The following is an 18,709-nucleotide window of genomic DNA, read 5'->3' as shown; positions in this document are numbered from 1 at the left end:
ACGTACTGTCTTGATTTTGACAATAAAATTTTAAGTATAAATCGTGTGGTATGACAGTATGTTTCTTACTATCCGTGTTATTTCTTCCTGTAAACTATGACCCATCCACATTCGCAATTTTTGGCAGTTCAAACCGTTACGAAGAAAATAAAAAGTATTTTGAATGAGTACACATGCAATTACATGTATGACAGAACTGTGCATGCATATTTTAAGCTGCCACAAACCATTGTGAGTTATTTTCGTTGCAGGAATGCTTTGTAAGATGAACAAAGCAATTGGTAAATAAAAATTAATAGGCCTTTTCCATAAATTGCTGTTAAAAACATTACCTCATAATGTTAAGTGATTAATACTCCTGAGGTAGCACTCGCTCTTTTCTAATGCGTGCTTGATAGGGGCATTACTGCTACAAAATCACACCTTAACTTGTTGTATTATGTAAACCTGCCCATATTATTGAGCAGATTATTTATGGTGACAGATCGAGTTGTACATTTCCAAATAAATTTGAGTAACCTGCTCGCAGATCAATATAGTGTTTAGAACGGAGCTCAACATGAACTACGCGCAGATCACGTCATCTGTTGTAACTATCAGGTTTAATCACAGGTCTTTTAAACACATACACCCACGTCTTTCAATCTTGTCTGTTCTGAACCTTCTAAAGCCTCTTCCGAAGCGAAATAAATCGATGCTTTTAAGGATCAACAGACAGATGAGAGATATAACAGTGAAATACTGGCTAATAGAACAGAAACTAAATTAGATACAACGACTTACTCTTTGAATTTGAACAGGTATTTCAGAAGAAATAGGTTATAAAATACATTGAAAAGATAAAATACTAAAAAAGAAGTTCTTATAGCGATTGATTCATCCTTGTCAAACCGTGACAAACCATTATTAAGAAGTAAAAGAAGCAAAAATATGGAAAAGAAGGAATAAAGTTCTCTTATAAAACTATAAATGGCAGTTATAACCGAAAAGAGTACATACAAGCTATTGATATTGCAGATATAAGCGCGTATCCTCAAAATATTGTACATGTTTTCTTCCACAGCATAATGAGTGCACCTGTAACAAACGTTTGTGCTCCTCAAAACTGTATAATTAGATTTGATGTAAAAAACACGCACTATAAAGAGAACTACATCCGCTTTGATAGACATTCTGGAACAGATATACTTGTTCATGATGCTTACGAGCAAATAGAGATGGCAGAATGTCAGTTTCACAGAGTATATGCTATTGCTCGTCAAAATAACCTGCCAGGAGAAATATATTATAAATATTTCTGTCAATAGCATTCCCATAAATCTTGTCTTGACGTGTTGGCAAAAGTCAATAGACGAGGTATTATGATTATATGTACCTATAGCTTGTATTGTTATGGATATGAATGACATAATGGTCAAAACGAGCACGGTTCGTTCTTTGACAGTATTTTGATTCATTTTTCCCTTGTCCCGCTTTCTTTACAATTGTTTGTGATATTGAGAGAGCTGTCAATCATATTTCTGGAAAGATGAAAATATGTCAAAGAAGTTGTAGTAAAGAGTTTTTGGTACTTTTTATGATTTTTAATTGAAGTCACCACAATTGTAACTTTGATTGTGTAGTTTTTGTTACTAAAGTTGTTTATTTGTAACTTCAAACATAGCACGACCTAAACAAGCGCGTCATTTGGTTGTCAACAATGTAGTTCAAATAAATGACAAATAATTCTTTTATTTTCAAGATAGTTGCTGAAAATGCAGTACCAAAACTCTATCGAGTATAAACGCACAGTGATCATGTATTAGCTGCTTACTTCATAGAAAATGGCTTTTTTGGTCAATTACTTACCCTTTATGAGCATACGAGGACCGAGAAGTGCACTATCAAAGTTTTTAGAGGAGGAAAACATCAAGGTGGATGGCAAGAAAGCGATTAAAGATAAGAAGAAAGAGGAAAATTGTGATGATAGGGTTGTGGTGGGGCTGAGTGGTGCTGATGAGTGCAGTTCAACGTTAAATGGGCAGTCTTTAAAAAAAGTAACTGGTGCCACGAGGACCAAAAGAATCAGATATAGTAGACCTATTGAGATTGTCAATCTGAGACGGGAAGAAACATTGCGAACCGCTGTTTTACAAAAAGTACACGCAAATTTAACTGCTTTTAAACTGCATGACGAGCACATAGTAGAGTATTCTAAGTTTCTATACGATAATAGGCTTTTAACGCCACAAATATTTGATGTTTTGGTTGAGTACGCCACAAAAAAGCTCGTGGTGTATGACTGTTCGATGATAGAAGAATTTGAGCTTCACAAAAATTTTGAACATTTAGAGCTGCACTATTGTGGACAAATGAAGGACAAAGACATAGCACAAATACTCAGTTATGCCGTTGATCTGAGGGTTTTAAAATTGACGGGCGCGTTTTTGCTTGAAAACGTAGATTTGATGCCATATATGAGCAAGAAGAAACAAAGAATGAGCAAGTTGGTAGAAATTGATGTCAGCAATTGCTCAAGGCTCAGAGACAATTTTATCACACGGGTCAACCAGCTCATTCATCTAGAGTCTCTGAATATCAGTTATTGTTACGGCCTTACCGATGAGAGCCGATTGACAATAAGCCCAAAAAAGATCATTGCCGATGGAACAAAGATCGGTGAGAGATTTTTTGGAATGAACGAACACATCACTTTAGAGGAGCTATCGATAGCTAACTGTCCAGTTCTTTTCGCAAACGGCAAAAATCACATAGATCTGTGCAAATTTACTCGACTAAGAAAATTAAACATTGAAGGAATATCAGAAATAAAACACATCGGTATAGACACGGTGGAAGAGCTTAGAGCCGCTAACTGTTTTAGTCTTACGCTTCCACTACACAACAATTTGCTAAAAGTTCTGGATATCTCAAAAATTAACTATCCCAGGGACGAGTTGATGAAATTGAACCAATTCAGCAAGCTCGAGTATTTAAACATCAGCTTTAACGAAAATGTTGATGACGACATTGTCATAGGATATATCACAAATATGAAGCACATTAGGAGCGTTGTAGTTTTTGGTTGTTTTGGGCTGACAAAAGAGTTGGGAAGGCTGGCCTGGTCTATCAAAAATGACATAAAAATAATCGGAAATCATGCTGAGACAAAATACTTGTTAGAAAATTGAAATAAGCAGTAGGTGGTAGTTTTTTACTGTCGTCTTTCTGATCGCGCGTTCTGTTCGAAAGTGCCGAATTGTTGTGAGGCAATTCAAGTGGTACATTTTATGTACGTCCTGCTGCACAGGTGGTTATCTCGGACGGATAAAGACTGATTAAACCGTAAAACATGGCAGTATTATTTTAAATATCATATTTGCATGCTAGTATTGAATAAATCATCTTTCTAAGCCATAAATATGTTCCATATGCAATGTGTTGGCGGTGTCATTGTTTAGTTACTGTGGTCCTACGCCGGGTTGTAGTTCAATAAATAGTATCAGCACAACGCGGCAATTCTTTTTATCTTCCATTGCTACAAGCACGTGTTTGCATTTACATGTATGCTTTTAGATTTATCATTTTTTAATATTTATTTGGTGGCACCATTTCATTGTTGATTTCTCTACCGCGTTTTGGCCACCGATTAAGTAATTTGCAGGTCTGCTACTCGTAGCTGCTGACTAAGAGATGTATAAATAGTCGTGTATGGTATACTAGGAGCAGCACATATCATATCAACGTTGGTACTTTGTATATTTGCTTTGTTTTATGAAGGCCTTCATGGAACCTGAAAACCAAAAAATCTCTAAACTGCCCAAAAACTATACAATACCTAAAAAATGTGCGGTAACAGATTATAAAACATCTTCGGGTGTTCTTCTGCTGATAGGTGGGTGTGATCTTTACGTTGGAGCACCGTATTATGTAAGCAAGGCTGCATACGCTACAGGCATCGATTTGTGTTATGTACTGTGTGATGGCAGTGCACTGATACCATTGAAAACACTTTTGCCAGAGTGTATAATTCTGAGTTTTGACCAATTCAAATTTGAAAAACACGAATTTCTCTTGAGACGAATTACTTGCTGTGTCCTAGGATCGGGGTTAGGACGGTTGGATGAACGTGCTGAAGCTTTTGTAAAAGGAATAGTCGACAAAATTCGTGTTCCTTTGATTGTTGATGGTGATGGTTTGCATCTTTGGGACAAAGTCAATTTTACATATTCTGGCACCGTGATCTTTACACCTAACAGAAATGAAAGCGAGAAGTATCTGAAGAAAGTTGATTTAAAGAAGGACATCGTGCTGAAAAAAGGACCGGTCGATACCATACTTCATGGCAGTTCTGAAATAGTGATAAGTAACAAATCGGGGTTGCGACGATGTGGTGGTATAGGAGATGTACTTTGTGGCTTGCTGGCGTATCTGACCAATGTTTACGATGATAAGGTGCTGGCTTGTCAATATGCATCGCTTATCGTGAGAAAAGCTTCATACAAGGTGTTCAAGAAAATAGGGCGATCTACAATGCCTAAAAATATTATATCTCAGGTGCGTGCTATGAAGCTATGATCAATCGGCCATTAAATACTGGTGTTTATATTTAATGCAGGCATAAGGCCTAATGCTTTCTTTCTGTGCTAAAATAGTTGTCTTTATACCAAAAGCATGTTTATCTATCAGTTAATCTTCGATATCACTCAGCTCAACGCACTTTATTGGCAAAAGATTGATGTTTGCTCGCCATCATTCCATCTTACTTGTCTAGTTACAGTACACCATAAGGATTGTTTTGAACGTATCTACACAAATATATCGTTAGAAAATGCGCTGACATATGTTTTAAAGCCAAAATACCTATATGATGTTGAACTAATAGCCAATTTTGCCACTTTCGCTTTTTTATAAACCGATTAAATATATTTTTGGTCTGCTTAGTAATTTTCTGATCAATACATTTCATATGAGAAAAATACAACTTTTTTTATTTGAATGAAGTTGAGCAGATTGTTGCGCGCCAGTAATTCATATTGTAAAATACCCCGATTAAAAATATGTTGTGAAAAAATTTTAGCCCCACTATGAAATAAATTTATGATTTATTAGTGATGACAGATGCGAGTACACACCGAAATTATGCAGGTGCATGGCAAACATTTTGATGATAATGGTGTCCATGATCACATTAAATCAATTGAGCTACTTTGTTTGTGATTTTGCGGTGAACATCGCAGATAAACAGTACAAAGTTGTATAATTATGCCGTGAAAGACACTTAAAGCGTAAATTGAAAGGAGTTGCAGACGTAAATGGAAACAAAAACAGTTTATAAAGTCCACTTTCTGGCAGTCATGAGGTGGCATTGTCTAATGGTATGATGTCTGCTTCGGGTGCAGGAGGTTCCAGGTTCGAGTCCTGGTGCTACCCCATTTTTGCCGGTTTATATTTTTGAAAAATATATGAATGACTGTGGCACACATGCATTTTTAGCGCTTTACGCTTTAGCAGGCAGTACAAATTGGAAATGACTTTGTAAAATATTTTATTGCATTCGACACAAACTTGGTATTTAACTTATTAAGAAGCTTGGGAGAGATGAGGGCTACTATTTACAATGCAACAAACATGTTCACCTCATTCTTCTTATCGTGTCCAAAGCAACAATTCTGTTACTTGCTGGTCGACATCTCTAGGAATAAACATGTAACACTTTTTATTTTTTATCTGCTCGTACACGTATACTAAACATATTAGTGCATCCTTTTCATGAATTTACGCAAGTAGTCGTACATATCGTGTACTTTTGATAGTATGTAGAAATCAACCACATTAATCAGGTCATTCTTTCTATCTAAGTCTAAAGAAGTCACAATTTTGTTGCCTTGATCCAGCACTACACCATTTTTAACATAGTAGAATGCCGGTATCTTAGAAAGACAAAGCAAATCAAATATACGTACATTTTCAAACGAGTTCAAAGACAGGAAAGCGATATTTACGGTGTACAACAACTCGTAAATGCCCATTTCTTCGTACGGGTCTATTTTATAGTTGACAGACAGTATCCAGTCATCGCTGAGCAATTCTCTGTAGTTATCTGCATTTAGTTCCAAAAATCTATGTAGCTTGTTGTTCCTAGTTGTTATTTGGTCAACATATACGTTGTATTCCTCATTAAAATGTATGAAAATGACTATGATGCTGAGTATTATCGCTAAAAACATGTTTTTAAGAAATAGTCTTTCTTTTACCAGCATGGGTTGGATGGAATAATAAAAGTAAAAACGGAAGAACTGTCAAATGAAGAAGATGCCCGACGGTCGTAAAAAGAAAGTAGGGATACAAATAAGAGAAATACGCACGAAATTTTACCATGGATCAGTAACACGGTTCTGCCTGACAAACGATATAATCCATAAATTTGTTACGTAATACATGAAACTTGGTTTAAATGACGAACCGTTCAGGTTATGTGATCAAGTAAAATGTTCCTTATTCGATGAATTTGATTTCCATCACACTGTGGTGAGTTCAAAGTGTCCAAGGCTTAAAAAGAATCAAATATACACTTTAGCAGCAATCAATGATGATATTGATGAGTACTACGTAATTACTGTGTAAATTTATAATGTTTGCGCGTCTTGTCATAGTTATTACGTCTCTTACTTCCTTAGATTACTAAAATTCGGAAATATTTGGACTGAGCAACACTTTCTGCCCCTCAAAATGGAGGTAAAAAAATTTGATCCATCGAACTATATTGACTCCACCGTGACAGAGAAATATATTCTAGCATTTTTCTCCCTTCTGGGATTGGCTACGTTTTTTAGGTCATATTTCTACGTGTATGCGCTTGTGCCCCTTGTTTGTATTTTGACTGTGGGATTAGAGAAAACTGAGAGATGGATAGTGACCGGTTTTGCGTTTTTATACACATGTTTGGTGGTAAAGAATCTGTTTTATGATCACGTAGAAAAATAAATGCGTTATAGTGCCCGTAATTTAGAATATTGCTGTTTCTTATGTGATTCACGGCACTGTGTCAACACACGGTTTCTACAACCAAGTAGGAACAATCAAGCTTGCTCGTAATGGTTGTGCCTGCATTTACCTTCTAAATAGTTAATGATCGATGTCAATGAGCGTCTCTGATCTCGATAAGCTGCGCTCATTCGATAAAAGTACTGATCTAAATTATAACTCGTCATAGTATAATCTGTTATTCAATAGTTTTATTGCATGTCCTTAAAAACTGTCCTAAATGCTGTTCAAAAAAAATAAAAATCAAAATAAATATGAAACACAAAATAGAATAATCTTGTGTCATGAATCAGACAATACGCTTTGATATAGCTCAATACCCTGGTCCTGCGTTTAAATATGCACAACAATAATTATCGCAAAGTAACTAAAGATGGAGCATAAAAATCTAATAATGAGATTAAATCGATGTAATTAACGTTTTCAGAAAGGTTTCTACGGTGTTATCCCGGAACAGATGGGTTTGGAAATAATTTATGCCAACATTCGTCAGGAAAAGCAAAAAAACTGCCAAATTATTTATGATAACAGGTCTGCTACTGTCGATAAATGTACGTTTATTTGTGTATTGAATCATCACGGGGATTGTTTGATTTTATCTTTTTAAGATAACCAAACGGTCATTAAAATATGTACGACAACTACTATGACAGACGTGTTTATTCGTATTAAATCTCTTCAATCATAGCTAATTTTAGTTAGTCCCACGGTAAATCCTTTAAAGCGATTTTATTGTGGTAAATGCTCGTCTCATTGTTTTGATGTATCCATTAGGATGTGTCATCGATATTATCAATAACTTCTTGGGTTTTAAGTACCGTTTTAGTGAGGTATTGTATTCTTTGACACAACATAGAATTATTGACCACTATCTCCCTATAGATGACCACCCAAAGTTGAAAATATCCAAAAAGCTTTCCAAGCGATTCATTTGTGGCTCGATAAACGGACTCTGTCAGAATAGGATGTGTTAAATCACTAAAAGCCTGATTCCATTCACTCAGCGCCTCTATGAGATAGGAAGCATTATGGCACATGAACTTATGATTAGTTCTATTGAACGTACAAAGTCTCACGGTATCTAGATCCATCTTCAGCGCTTTCATCTTTAATAGGAACATGTGTTTAAAGGTATATATTCGCTGCAATGAAACTACAAAGCACATATTACTTTCGATAAATTTACTGTCCTTTTTGTTGAGTAGTCCTTTAGATATTCGTTTCAAATTGATCAAATGCTTCGCAAAAATTTTATGGATTTCCCCAAATCTTGTGTTTGCATCAAATATTTTCTTCAAGATTATACTAAGGTAATTCAGTTCTTCAGAAAGACTGTCAAAGACGTTAGCATCAAATGATTTTTTTTTCAGTGAATTGCCTTTCAAAAATCTAAATAAACCTGTTTCGAGAGTTTTTAACGCATCTATTAGTTCTTTTCTGTTAAAATACCAAAAAATACCTCTTGATTTACCAAAATACGTATAAATTATAGTTCGATCGTATTCACATAGTGAAAAGCTATGAATAGCAGCGATCATTTTATTGATTTTTGGTATAAATTCTTCGTAAACTTTTTTATAATAGACCGACTTTGTTCCACCGGTTTTGCGGCTTTTTTCATCAATGGAATTATATGATTCTTTATCACTGTCAATTCTATTTCGGTGATCATTTGAAGAATAAGCTAAATTACCGCGGGATGAAGATTGCAATAAAGAAAGCTTTATGCCTATGATTTGCTTTTTTTCGTCATTAATAAGGTTTATATTTGAACACTGCGTATCCAAGGATAAGGTTCTCCGATCAGGATTTTGGATTTTTTTCATCTCTTGTGTTGGTTTAGTAAGTGCCGAATCGGATGAGCTGGTTGTTGATAAAGATTGTGTATTTTCTTCGATTTTCAATGTGAAATCACCTGTTTCCGGGTTTAAACACGCTTCCTGGCACGTTTTCTCGTTTATATTTGCTGGATCTGGTTCGTCCTCCTTTAGTAAACTCGTCCCGTGATCTTTTATTTTTTCACCCACTTGACAAGCTTCGCTCATACCATGGACCACATATGAACTAAATTGGCTTCGTAACATCGAATGCTCATCACTAGTTTGTTTTTGGCATATTTCTGCGGATGCACTGCCTGGCTGCTGGTTTAAGTCACTTTGTTTTGCCTGTGCACCGTTTGACGTGTCATGAAGCGATTCAATATTATCTAATTTATTCGAACTGCTTATTTTCATTTCATTTAACCCGCTAGAAAAATTTGTGTTAGAACCACTACCAACTTCCTGAACCGAAATTTTAACCAAATCACATGCGTCTTCGTCTTTGAGTTGGGAGCAACTTACAAGAACAAGCTGTAGAATTATCATTGAAATTTGTGGGATATCAATTTGATTTTGTTTCATTTTTAGCTTTTTCCTTACACGGTGTTGATAAGCTAAAAAAAGAAGAACTTTTACCAATAATGGCGGTAAAGTCGGTGTGCAACGATTCAAGATATGTTTAAATGTGTAAATATGGTTCTATGAGCTCTAAACAGTTTTAATGAGTAACGATAACTCAGTAAAATACAATGTATTCCTGCATAACACTCTTTAACTTAAGTATTACACGATCTAACAAGCACCTACAGGAATGATTTGCTCGATACATCATGTAAATACTCGATTACTATTGTTGTATGATAAAAATATATCAAAATATTTTTATTTTGAGTACAAAGTAGAATTTTACTTTCTAGTTCAATTTTTCTCAGTGAAGTTGATAAAATAACGAATATTTATACGGCACAACCATTGCTTTCCTTCTACTTGTGAATTGACTACATTATTTTGGTGGATGATTGCCGCTATAAACACTTATCATCAATATGGTAAGATGACAATTTGATAGCTAGTCATCAGGTTGAGAAAAAAGCAAAAATTTTTTCACATTTGGAAAAATAGAGAATTAGAAGTTGTCATTCAAGTCGTTTTTGAAAGACATGCTTATCTGTTTTCCGTAATAAACACTGAAATGGTATGATTACCAAATAACAATCGCTTCTTTAATCTTCATCAAAGCATGCGAAAGTATCTGAGAAAACGTAATGTGATATATTAAAGGATGCAAATATTGTTTCATAGGCAATCCAACTTTGTTTCGTTATATAAACGGAAATAGTGCAGCTGGTCAATTAATAACCTCAAGGAATTTCGTTATTATCATAACAAACATCGAACACTTCAAAAAAAGTATTGATCATAATTCTTACAACCATATTTTGCTGTTACATGTTAATTTATTTTACCATATGTTGTCCTTCAACCTAGAAGGAATTTCACAGTTCAAAGGACTTGTTTTCATCCACTACTCCGATATGAACATTAAAGTGTAATTTTTTGGACCAGAAGTTCGTACAATAGCCGTATTGTTTGTTACTACTAATGTTATTTGCCAGTTATTATTACCTGTATTAAGGTATTCTTTTCATAACACAGTAGAAAACAGCCTCAGCTGACTATCCGTAGTACCAGATATCGTGTTTAAAAGGATAATTTTGTTTAACATGGACATGAGAGACGGTAATTTGAACGTGGATGAATCAATTAAATCATTACTGCTGTTAAGAAGAATGTGGTGTATAAATCTGGCGTGAGAGGATAATAATTGAGCGAACATACGCTCTGATTATATCACGTGCCATCCCGATTTTGTTTATGTGTTGTGGTTACGAAGTGGTGGTTAAAAAAACATGCAAAAAAAATATTACTCTGATGCCGGTCATTTACTGCATTGAGCGAATAGAAATGATTAAAGAGTTTAATAAATTGCACATAGAAATATTGCTGTTCGGCGTGTACAACCGCTCAAAAAACATTGCTTGGTAGAAGCCATCGGCTGTTGAGTAAAGAACAGAAGTATTACTAATTTCTTTTTTTATGGAAATAAGCTAAGAAATTCTTCAGTTCAAAGATGAATGTGCCTGTGTAGATTACAACACAAGCGATAATATCAATTTTATTAAATTCTTTCTTGAAGAACGCGTTGTAAAAAATTGGAATGGATACCTGAATGATGATAACAATCAGATTTTTCTCCACTGGACATGTACAGAACCCTATAAATCTATATCCCAGGTACTCGATCGTTGTGGTGACTGCCATCGCTAGCACTTTCAAATCACAGGATATGTCCTCTACTGCGAGTTCCTTCACCAATTTCAATTCAAGCAGAAACCCAGCAGTGCACAGTAAAAGGCCGTATAGGCTGAAAGTAAAGATATAATCCCAAAATTTGATAGAATTTCTTGGAAACGACATTACGAAAAAGACACTGCTCAGTGCGGCTGAAAAACAACCAAACAGTGCCAAGCCAAAGTAGTAAAGTGGTTTGTCCACGTTAGGGTTATCGCTTTTCCCCAATGTGGATGCCATAATGCCAAGAATTATCATAAACACGCCAAGGTATTGCAGGCCAGTATATCGCTGTTTTAACATGAACATCGATAGTACGACCACAAATAAAATTTTTGATGGTTCTGTGAGGGCGTATGCGATGGATGTCAATTTTTTGTTTGATACCCACACAATTATATGCGATACGTAGCTGCATATTACCAAAAAAAGTATCCTTTTACTACGAAATGAATATTTCTTTGCTGCACAAAGGGCCGCGGTAAACTGCACCAGCCCTTGCAGCAATATTATAAAGGTAATGGATGAATAGCATGCGGCTAAATATCTTCTAAAGATCCCGTTGCCCACGCTAAATATGATGAACCCAGCAATTAAAAATATTTTTTGCATAAGGGTACTAACCCGGTAGCTTGTATTTCCGGTTATTAGGTGCTCAGAACAGAAGCATTCAATTACGGATAAATAACACTGCAATAGCCTATAAAATATAATTTACTGCATATTTGTTGTATTTACGGTTGATTCTTCGACATCCGCTGGTATTAAGCATAAAATACCTGACCACTCTTTTCATAAAAATTGGTTCCGTATTCTATCCATGAACAATTTATGAATGAAACGCTATTCAAATGTAAATCAAAACAGGCACCGCTATAATCTGTTTATCTGTAAGAACTGTAACTCACGACGCATATCTCGCGCTTGCAAGCATTTAATGCTAAAACCTCAATCTTTGTGTTTTATTTCTCATTAAAATTTTAGGAGCTTTCTAAAACAAATATTAACTTAATGTGTTAGCATCCCTGCTTTATTGGTCTAAACCACCTTATCTTTTCTTGTAAATTATTCCATTTATTGCTTACGCGTTTATCGCCATTCAAAAAACACATTTTGCGCTAAAACACATTCATTTGTTATCTCGCCCGTTCGAACAAACATATTTATCTGATCCTGTGACGTAGAAATGGCTGCGAAACGAAAATTGATTGGTTATTGAACTTCCATATCATACAACGTGACAAACAAAATCTACACTTGGTTAACGATTCAACCATAAGGATCATCAAAGAACGGTCACCGTCCTTTAAAGTAGGGTACGGTTCATTTCAATACACATTCCTGATGTATATGGCATATCGCACGCTCATTTTACTTTGCAACACTCGTTCCCGGCTTGATAGAGGTAGCACAGAATATGTGGAATACAGAGCACTAAAATGCGTTTCTAATATCATCCTCTGTTTATGTTCATAATTTGTTCATCAATAACACATTACTACCAGCATACAGTACAGCATTTTTTTGCAATTGATAGTAAAATCAGGTGTTAGTTGGTGTTTTTGGCTGTGAGATGATAATTAAACAGACTTTCAAAAATGGTTAACCCGGGCAACATACCTGTTGCTAAAAGAATACGTTGTTTGGTTTAGGTCATGCGAGGTTAATGTTTTTAGCACGAACTGTTCATAAAAGTAGTTGGTTGTTGGCATTTGATCAATTAAACATTTTGATCGAGCGCATTCATTTAAGAAACAACAAAAAATAAATCATGGTTTTAGCAGAATGTGCAATCGTTCGAATAGTCCCTTCAATCTTGCAAGGATGTTGCTAATCCATGCTCATATAAATGTGCCGTACCTACTTAGTAGCTTAACTTTGAACCAAATTTAACAGGTCAATAAACATGCCGGGTATTCTGAACAAAATTAGACCTGTTCATTACCTTGGTTATACCACCGAGATAGTGAGTAGAAATTAGTGTAATCCATACGTTAGCAAAAGTTTGCGCGTGAAAAGTTGCAGATACAATCATGTAGCTTTAAAATTTTTATTTACCAGGAGTGTATTTGCATCTAAATCATTTGAACTCAACTATTCCCTTGATGGAATCAACAAAATTCTTATCAAAGACTACATTCTTTTCTATTTTCTTCCAATAAAAAGGATCAAAAATGACAATTTTTCTATTCGCGTTATCGACTATCTTCTTTCCCGTGTAAAGCATGAAGCACTTATAGATCGTGGAGAACGAATATCCCTTGGCTATGAGTAAATTATACGCCTTGATCTGTGCCGATGTCTCTGTATACGTGTAAAAAATATAGAAAAGGGTCTCTTCATGGTACAACTCTAGCTTTAATTCCGGTTTTTGCACTGTGCTATAGCATATTGGCGAAAGCGTATCTAGATTAGGTTCTGGGTACTCGTAAAGTGGCAGCGTAGGATATTCTTTGAGCGCGTAGTTCTCTATATTTTGCAGTGTGTATATGTTCAGGTTATTCTCGACTGATTCTTCATCCGTGGAGGAATCGTTCTCTTTCTTCATAGGGGTAAGCTTTGATATATCACAAAAGTTTTAAAACGATTTGTCAATAAAAAATGTAAAATGGTGATCCACTGGACAGGACCGTATTTTTCCTGGTTTTATGAAGAATTCCTAGCAATACGCGGTGCTACCAGAATTTTCATAGGGGTTGGACATTGCGTACGAAACAACTCTGTATGTACACAAAAAAACAATACTGAACCCACTAATTTTCACAACATGGGCTACCTGTATAGATCACTCGATTTATAATGATATACTTCAAGGCATCCTATCTGAGCGTATCATTACAACAAGTATTTGTGTATCATACACATCTATTTACGCGCTACTCAAAAGAAATGTTTTCTTTGTGATTTCTTGGCGTTAGCGGTGTTGTGCGGAATCAACGATTTCTAATGAAAAAATATGTTGAGAAAATTGCTATTTTAAGAAATTGTCCCCATCTGTCGAACACACCCCGCCATCCCACTGTTAGCACACTTGTCGCGGTACACTGGCACCTACCACTACTTTTCGCCTTTGATCTCCAGAGTTAACCTGCCCGGCATGTCCAGCAGTTCAATATCACATTACCAATTTTACACGAATCCAGATTTATTGCCCTTCCATGCACAAAATTTTGCTGCTATCGCTGATCTGTACGTACCTCGTGGTGTGCGGCGTCTTTAAAATGAAGTTTGTGAAGCAAAAGGTGCCCAAAGCCTTGATTTTATTCGCTCATTCGTTGCTCAAGTACCCCGTTACGTTTTTCCTTGCCAAGAAAAGAAGACATTTTGACCGACGAATTATTGTAGTTGTGGTTCTGTATTCAATCTCGACATACATTTTTTTATTGTCCGCAGAACATATCAGTGTTGTTACTCTGGCAATTTGCACACCCACAAGGATTATTTTCACTTTTATCCTGTCAAAATTCTTTTATGCCAAAAAGTACACATTTTTGCAACACCTGGCGCTGGTGATGATAATTGTTGGGTTTTCTATCGCTAATCTCAGGAACAACACAAGCGAAAAAGGTACTAACGTGAAATACCTGTTATTTTTGCTATTCGGAAACTTTTGCAACTCTGTGAGTTGCATTTTCTTCGATAGGACCATAAAACAGAAGAACATGAACTACTGGGAGTACATGTACACGTATACGTTCCTGAACCTTCTAATATCCACCATGGAACTTATGTTAGAGTACTCCTTCTCAAGCTATGATTTTGCACCATATTTGCGTAACAAGGAGTTTTATCTGAATGTGCTCGCACAGACGGCCGAAACTTTTCTTATAGCGTACATTTCGTTCCAGCTAACACCTCTACAGAGGGGATTGAACCATATTGTCTGTGCTGTCACAATAACCATACTGACGAACGTTCTGTTTGAGACTTCTCCGAGTGCTCATAGTGTGCTGGCCTGTATTCTTACGTACGTTGGACTCATAATGTTTGAATTGAAGAGCCTGAAGAAAATCATTAAGAAACAGAGCAGAGAAGTGTCTTGATATCCAACCATGAGGGAAGTGATGGTTCACAGTGCTACAACATTGAATAGACCAAAAGAAGTAAAGGAGTTAATTTTGTGACGCGATTAAATCTATCAGCACTTGGTTCAGTCTAATCTCAGTGTATAAACGCGCATATTTATACCTTGACAACTTCTAGTTTGTAGGAGTAGCGTGTCCCATACTTTCAAGATCTCATAATAGTTCGCCGATGCCCTACTTATGGTTCATTACGTATGCTTAAAGATCTACTTGGCGGTCTATCCTGTAGACTAATTATCAGGTAGGGCTGCACGACACCCATACGCGTTGAAAAAGATTAAATTCCTCTTTAAAAGTGTACTATGGGTGACGAGAACTGAAGAATTGGTGAAAGTGTTCATCGAATAAAAAGCATGTGTTTATCACTTCAGATGGGGAGAAGTAAAGGAGTTAAAATTTCGTTTTTATTACCAGATTGGTATATAAAAATGTTTATACGAATTTATATTTTAGCTTAAGACATGAAGCCAACAGTACCAATTAATGGTTGTAAAATCAAAGTGTAACCTGATAGACATGTGCAGCTATGCTTGCCTTACTGGCACAACAAATAAATTGCATAAAGAAGTTAATTATACCATACTAAGAACCGATTAGATGCGCAATTCGTCCATAACTGTATTTGAACCTGAACCGAGTTCATCCACTGCATTATGAATGAGTGATTTTTTTGCAATAGCACAGAGTCTTAATTACTATACAGCTTTGGAATGCATCTTACCGGTCTGCTGAGTGACTGATTTACTAAGAGATGCGTTCATAGTTCGGTTCTTTTTTGAGAAGCTCAGCACTCTTCATCTACACTTTCTTTGCGCACCTTTTTACAAAGAGTAATTTACTCATCCTCCCACACACCAAAGACATCATATATTTGCATTCTTATCACGCTACTTGAAGTGTAGGGCAGTCCGTTAACCCTACTGGAGAATAAACCGCATTTTATTACAAGATAAGCAACGATTGCACAACGTGCCTCATACCCACGAGACAAACCAAAAGATACCACTGTTTAAAAAATAATTTTTGGTGAATAAATGCCATTCTTGTATCAATTCATTGATTAAAAGCTATAAATTATATTTTATTGTCCGGCCCATGCCCATGTCGCCGCGCGAAAAATTTCTGTATATTGTGCTGTTTTTCACATATTCATGTATTAACGGCATTTTAAGACAGAAAATAATCAAAAAAGACATTCCGCGCTGTGTCATCTCTTTCGTGCCATCTGTGCTCAAATACTTATGCGCCCTGGCGTATGCCAACACCCGTGTTTATTACGACAGGCGTGTGGTATTCACCTCGTTTCCCATATTTGTTTCGTCTCTCATCTACTTAATAGCCTACAAAGGAGTGAGCGCCGTAACGATGGCAATAAACGCGCCCTCAAGAATTTTGTTTACCTACGTTATAACAAGGTTGCTGTACGACAAGGTGTATGGATGGGACAAGATTGCTGGTATGCTGACCATATCGATGGGAATATTGATTTCTAACAGCGATCTATCGGCTCATGCGAGCGATGAGATGGTGTGTGTCCTTTTGTTCCTGTTTGGTAATTTCTTAAATGCTGTGGGGCTCATATACTTTGACAGACAATTAAGACACCATATCGTACATTTCTGGGACTACATGTACACCTATTCCTTCACTCTTCTCATATTTAACATCCTCCTGTTTCCGATTGAGCTTCTGTACTTGAAAGAGAAAAATGTTTTTGTCTATCTCAATGATATCGGGTTGCAGATATCGTTTATCACCCACACAATCGAAATGATTGCATACGCATACATCTCCATAGAGCTAGACCCACTGCAACGCAATTTCCTTTCCATTGCCATTAAAATTACGACCACGGTTGTGAACACTCTGATTTTCAAGGACGAGAGGAGAATTGCCAAGTTTATTTCATGTTCATTGACATATCTGGGCATTCTGATCTATGAAAATAAGGCATTGAAAGGTGTTCTCGTTAAGAAAAGCCCTAAGAAATAAAAACGCATTTTGTGTATATAAGCGGTTTACAATCCATTAAAATGGTACATTAAGCTTTTATGAGCGTAGTTTTTGAATGTTTTAGCCCATCAGGTCAACACATTCGTGGGCTGCAGAGCATTTCTACAGCTCTACCAATAAACGGTGCTCTATTGTCCACAACTAACATATATAAGCAATTTCTAGCGGCTATAACCATTATTTTACATCGAGTCATAAATTTGGCACATACCAGGTTAAACCGCCTTATGCTGTCAAACTATCCTCAAATCTGTCCTTGTGTGCTGATACGCTAAATAAATTTGGAATTTATAAAAGTACGTGATGAGCCGGTAAATTAAAATGAATGAGTTGCAGCACTTTTTGATTTATTTCAGTATTAAAAAAATGATGAAAAATGAGTAAATGTTTGGTGCAAAGGGATCCTCTGAAAACAGAGACTTACGGGCAGTATTAACGGATCACCAAAAATAGTGCCAGTTATTTTTGCTATTTTTTGTTGGGCTCCCTTGCCATGTCAAAACTTTTTTTATACGTCTTGATCGCAATATACGGCCTATTTTCTATAGCAAACGGTATTTACGAAATAATAGTGTACCGGAACAACTCTTCTCCTCATCTGATCATCCTTATGCAGAATATGTTGAAAATGGCAACTTCAAGCATTCTCTCAACACAGAAGAAGCCTTTAGATATGAATATAAGCGTTGTGGCACTGTTCTTTTTTATCTCCAGTATATGTTTTACGGATGCTGTAAAGTATCTCAACCTATTTGTAATCTCGACTTGTATGCAGACTAAGCTGATCTTTATATTCATTCTGTCCAATATATTCATCGAAAAAAGTTGTAAAGCATCGCAGATCACTGGTGTTGTTCTAATAATAGTAACGAACATCATCTCTAATTATAAATTGTACAGCACAGAGAAATCATTTTCGCCTTACGTTTTGGTAGTGATCTTCGGCAATTTCCTGAGTGCAAGCGCATACATAGTATTTGAACGGAGAATTAAGAAGATGATCAGCAGCTATTGGAACTATATCTTCACCTTTACCTTTAACAGCATCGTTTTTAACCTAATATCAATGCTTTTTAATAAGGACGACAAATCGATCCGACTCTTCGATTTAATATTTGTGGTTACTAGCACTGTGAACGCTGTTTGTCTGACCAAGCTATCATTACACACCAAACCGATGCAGTACATTCTTTTTTCGATCATGATAAACATCAGCATTACCTTCCTACATCAAAGTATATTTGAAAAGAAAATCAATCTTTGCCAGTTTGTTTGTTGTTTGCTGACATATTTTGGTGTTTTTATACATGAATGGCACCGTATTGTGAGGTAAATGTGAGCGGAATATTAACCACGAGGAGTACTCCACAGTGTAAATACGATTAGTGTTGTACTGTAGGATCATACCAAGTG

The 18,709-nt window shown here is 36.0% G+C and overlaps 11 protein-coding genes and 1 non-coding gene across 12 annotated transcripts; 7 read left to right on the top strand and 5 right to left on the bottom strand.

Annotated features, from left to right (window-relative positions):
- Window positions 1-559: 559 nt before the first annotated feature.
- VCUG_02833 (uncharacterized protein) lies at window positions 560-769 on the top strand (the record flags this gene model as incomplete). Its single annotated transcript, XM_008074948.1, has 1 exon — window positions 560-769. One exon carries the CDS (start codon window positions 560-562, stop codon window positions 767-769), a length of 210 nt encoding a protein of 69 aa, XP_008073139.1.
- A 10-nt stretch (window positions 770-779) lies between these two features.
- On the bottom strand, window positions 780-1,457 carry VCUG_00040 (uncharacterized protein; the record flags this gene model as incomplete). The annotated part of the gene is made up of 1 exon (XM_008074870.1): window positions 780-1,457. The coding sequence occupies one exon, from the start codon at window positions 1,455-1,457 to the stop codon at window positions 780-782; it is 678 nt and encodes a 225-aa protein (XP_008073061.1).
- A 396-nt stretch (window positions 1,458-1,853) lies between these two features.
- Window positions 1,854-3,399, top strand: VCUG_00039 (uncharacterized protein; the record flags this gene model as incomplete). The annotated part of the gene is made up of 1 exon (XM_008074869.1): window positions 1,854-3,399. One exon carries the CDS (start codon window positions 1,854-1,856, stop codon window positions 3,168-3,170), a length of 1,317 nt encoding a protein of 438 aa, XP_008073060.1. The 3' UTR covers window positions 3,171-3,399.
- Window positions 3,400-3,753: 354 nt separating this feature from the next.
- VCUG_00038 (uncharacterized protein) lies at window positions 3,754-4,581 on the top strand (the record flags this gene model as incomplete). Its single annotated transcript, XM_008074868.1, has 1 exon — window positions 3,754-4,581. One exon carries the CDS (start codon window positions 3,754-3,756, stop codon window positions 4,555-4,557), a length of 804 nt encoding a protein of 267 aa, XP_008073059.1. The 3' UTR covers window positions 4,558-4,581.
- Window positions 4,582-5,340: 759 nt separating this feature from the next.
- On the top strand, window positions 5,341-5,412 carry VCUG_02782. Its single transcript has one exon. It is a non-coding gene; the product is annotated as a tRNA-Pro (tRNA).
- A 275-nt stretch (window positions 5,413-5,687) lies between these two features.
- VCUG_00037 (uncharacterized protein) lies at window positions 5,688-6,242 on the bottom strand (the record flags this gene model as incomplete). Its single annotated transcript, XM_008074867.1, has 1 exon — window positions 5,688-6,242. One exon carries the CDS (start codon window positions 6,240-6,242, stop codon window positions 5,736-5,738), a length of 507 nt encoding a protein of 168 aa, XP_008073058.1. The 3' UTR covers window positions 5,688-5,735.
- A 1,554-nt stretch (window positions 6,243-7,796) lies between these two features.
- Window positions 7,797-9,392, bottom strand: VCUG_00036 (uncharacterized protein; the record flags this gene model as incomplete). Its single annotated transcript, XM_008074866.1, has 1 exon — window positions 7,797-9,392. The coding sequence occupies one exon, from the start codon at window positions 9,390-9,392 to the stop codon at window positions 7,797-7,799; it is 1,596 nt and encodes a 531-aa protein (XP_008073057.1).
- Window positions 9,393-10,833: 1,441 nt separating this feature from the next.
- On the bottom strand, window positions 10,834-11,810 carry VCUG_00035 (uncharacterized protein; the record flags this gene model as incomplete). The annotated part of the gene is made up of 1 exon (XM_008074865.1): window positions 10,834-11,810. One exon carries the CDS (start codon window positions 11,808-11,810, stop codon window positions 10,929-10,931), a length of 882 nt encoding a protein of 293 aa, XP_008073056.1. The 3' UTR covers window positions 10,834-10,928.
- A 1,445-nt stretch (window positions 11,811-13,255) lies between these two features.
- VCUG_00034 (uncharacterized protein) lies at window positions 13,256-13,898 on the bottom strand. The gene has a single exon (XM_008074864.1). It carries the CDS (start codon window positions 13,744-13,746, stop codon window positions 13,279-13,281), a length of 468 nt encoding a protein of 155 aa, XP_008073055.1. The 5' UTR covers window positions 13,747-13,898; the 3' UTR covers window positions 13,256-13,278.
- Window positions 13,899-14,129: 231 nt separating this feature from the next.
- VCUG_00033 (uncharacterized protein) lies at window positions 14,130-15,756 on the top strand. Its single transcript, XM_008074863.1, has one exon. It carries the CDS (start codon window positions 14,357-14,359, stop codon window positions 15,239-15,241), a length of 885 nt encoding a protein of 294 aa, XP_008073054.1. The 5' UTR covers window positions 14,130-14,356; the 3' UTR covers window positions 15,242-15,756.
- A 628-nt stretch (window positions 15,757-16,384) lies between these two features.
- VCUG_00032 (uncharacterized protein) lies at window positions 16,385-17,302 on the top strand (the record flags this gene model as incomplete). Its single annotated transcript, XM_008074862.1, has 1 exon — window positions 16,385-17,302. The coding sequence occupies one exon, from the start codon at window positions 16,385-16,387 to the stop codon at window positions 17,273-17,275; it is 891 nt and encodes a 296-aa protein (XP_008073053.1). The 3' UTR covers window positions 17,276-17,302.
- A 487-nt stretch (window positions 17,303-17,789) lies between these two features.
- VCUG_00031 (uncharacterized protein) lies at window positions 17,790-18,641 on the top strand (the record flags this gene model as incomplete). Its single annotated transcript, XM_008074861.1, has 1 exon — window positions 17,790-18,641. The coding sequence occupies one exon, from the start codon at window positions 17,790-17,792 to the stop codon at window positions 18,627-18,629; it is 840 nt and encodes a 279-aa protein (XP_008073052.1). The 3' UTR covers window positions 18,630-18,641.
- Window positions 18,642-18,709: the final 68 nt, after the last annotated feature.

The sequence above is a fragment of the Vavraia culicis genome (assembly GCF_000192795.1).
Source record: "Vavraia culicis subsp. floridensis unplaced genomic scaffold supercont1.1, whole genome shotgun sequence".
NCBI lineage: Eukaryota > Fungi > Microsporidia > Pleistophoridae > Vavraia > Vavraia culicis.
The sequence above is the reverse complement of the archived record's forward strand: the minus strand, read 5'-3'. Positions and strand labels throughout refer to the sequence as shown.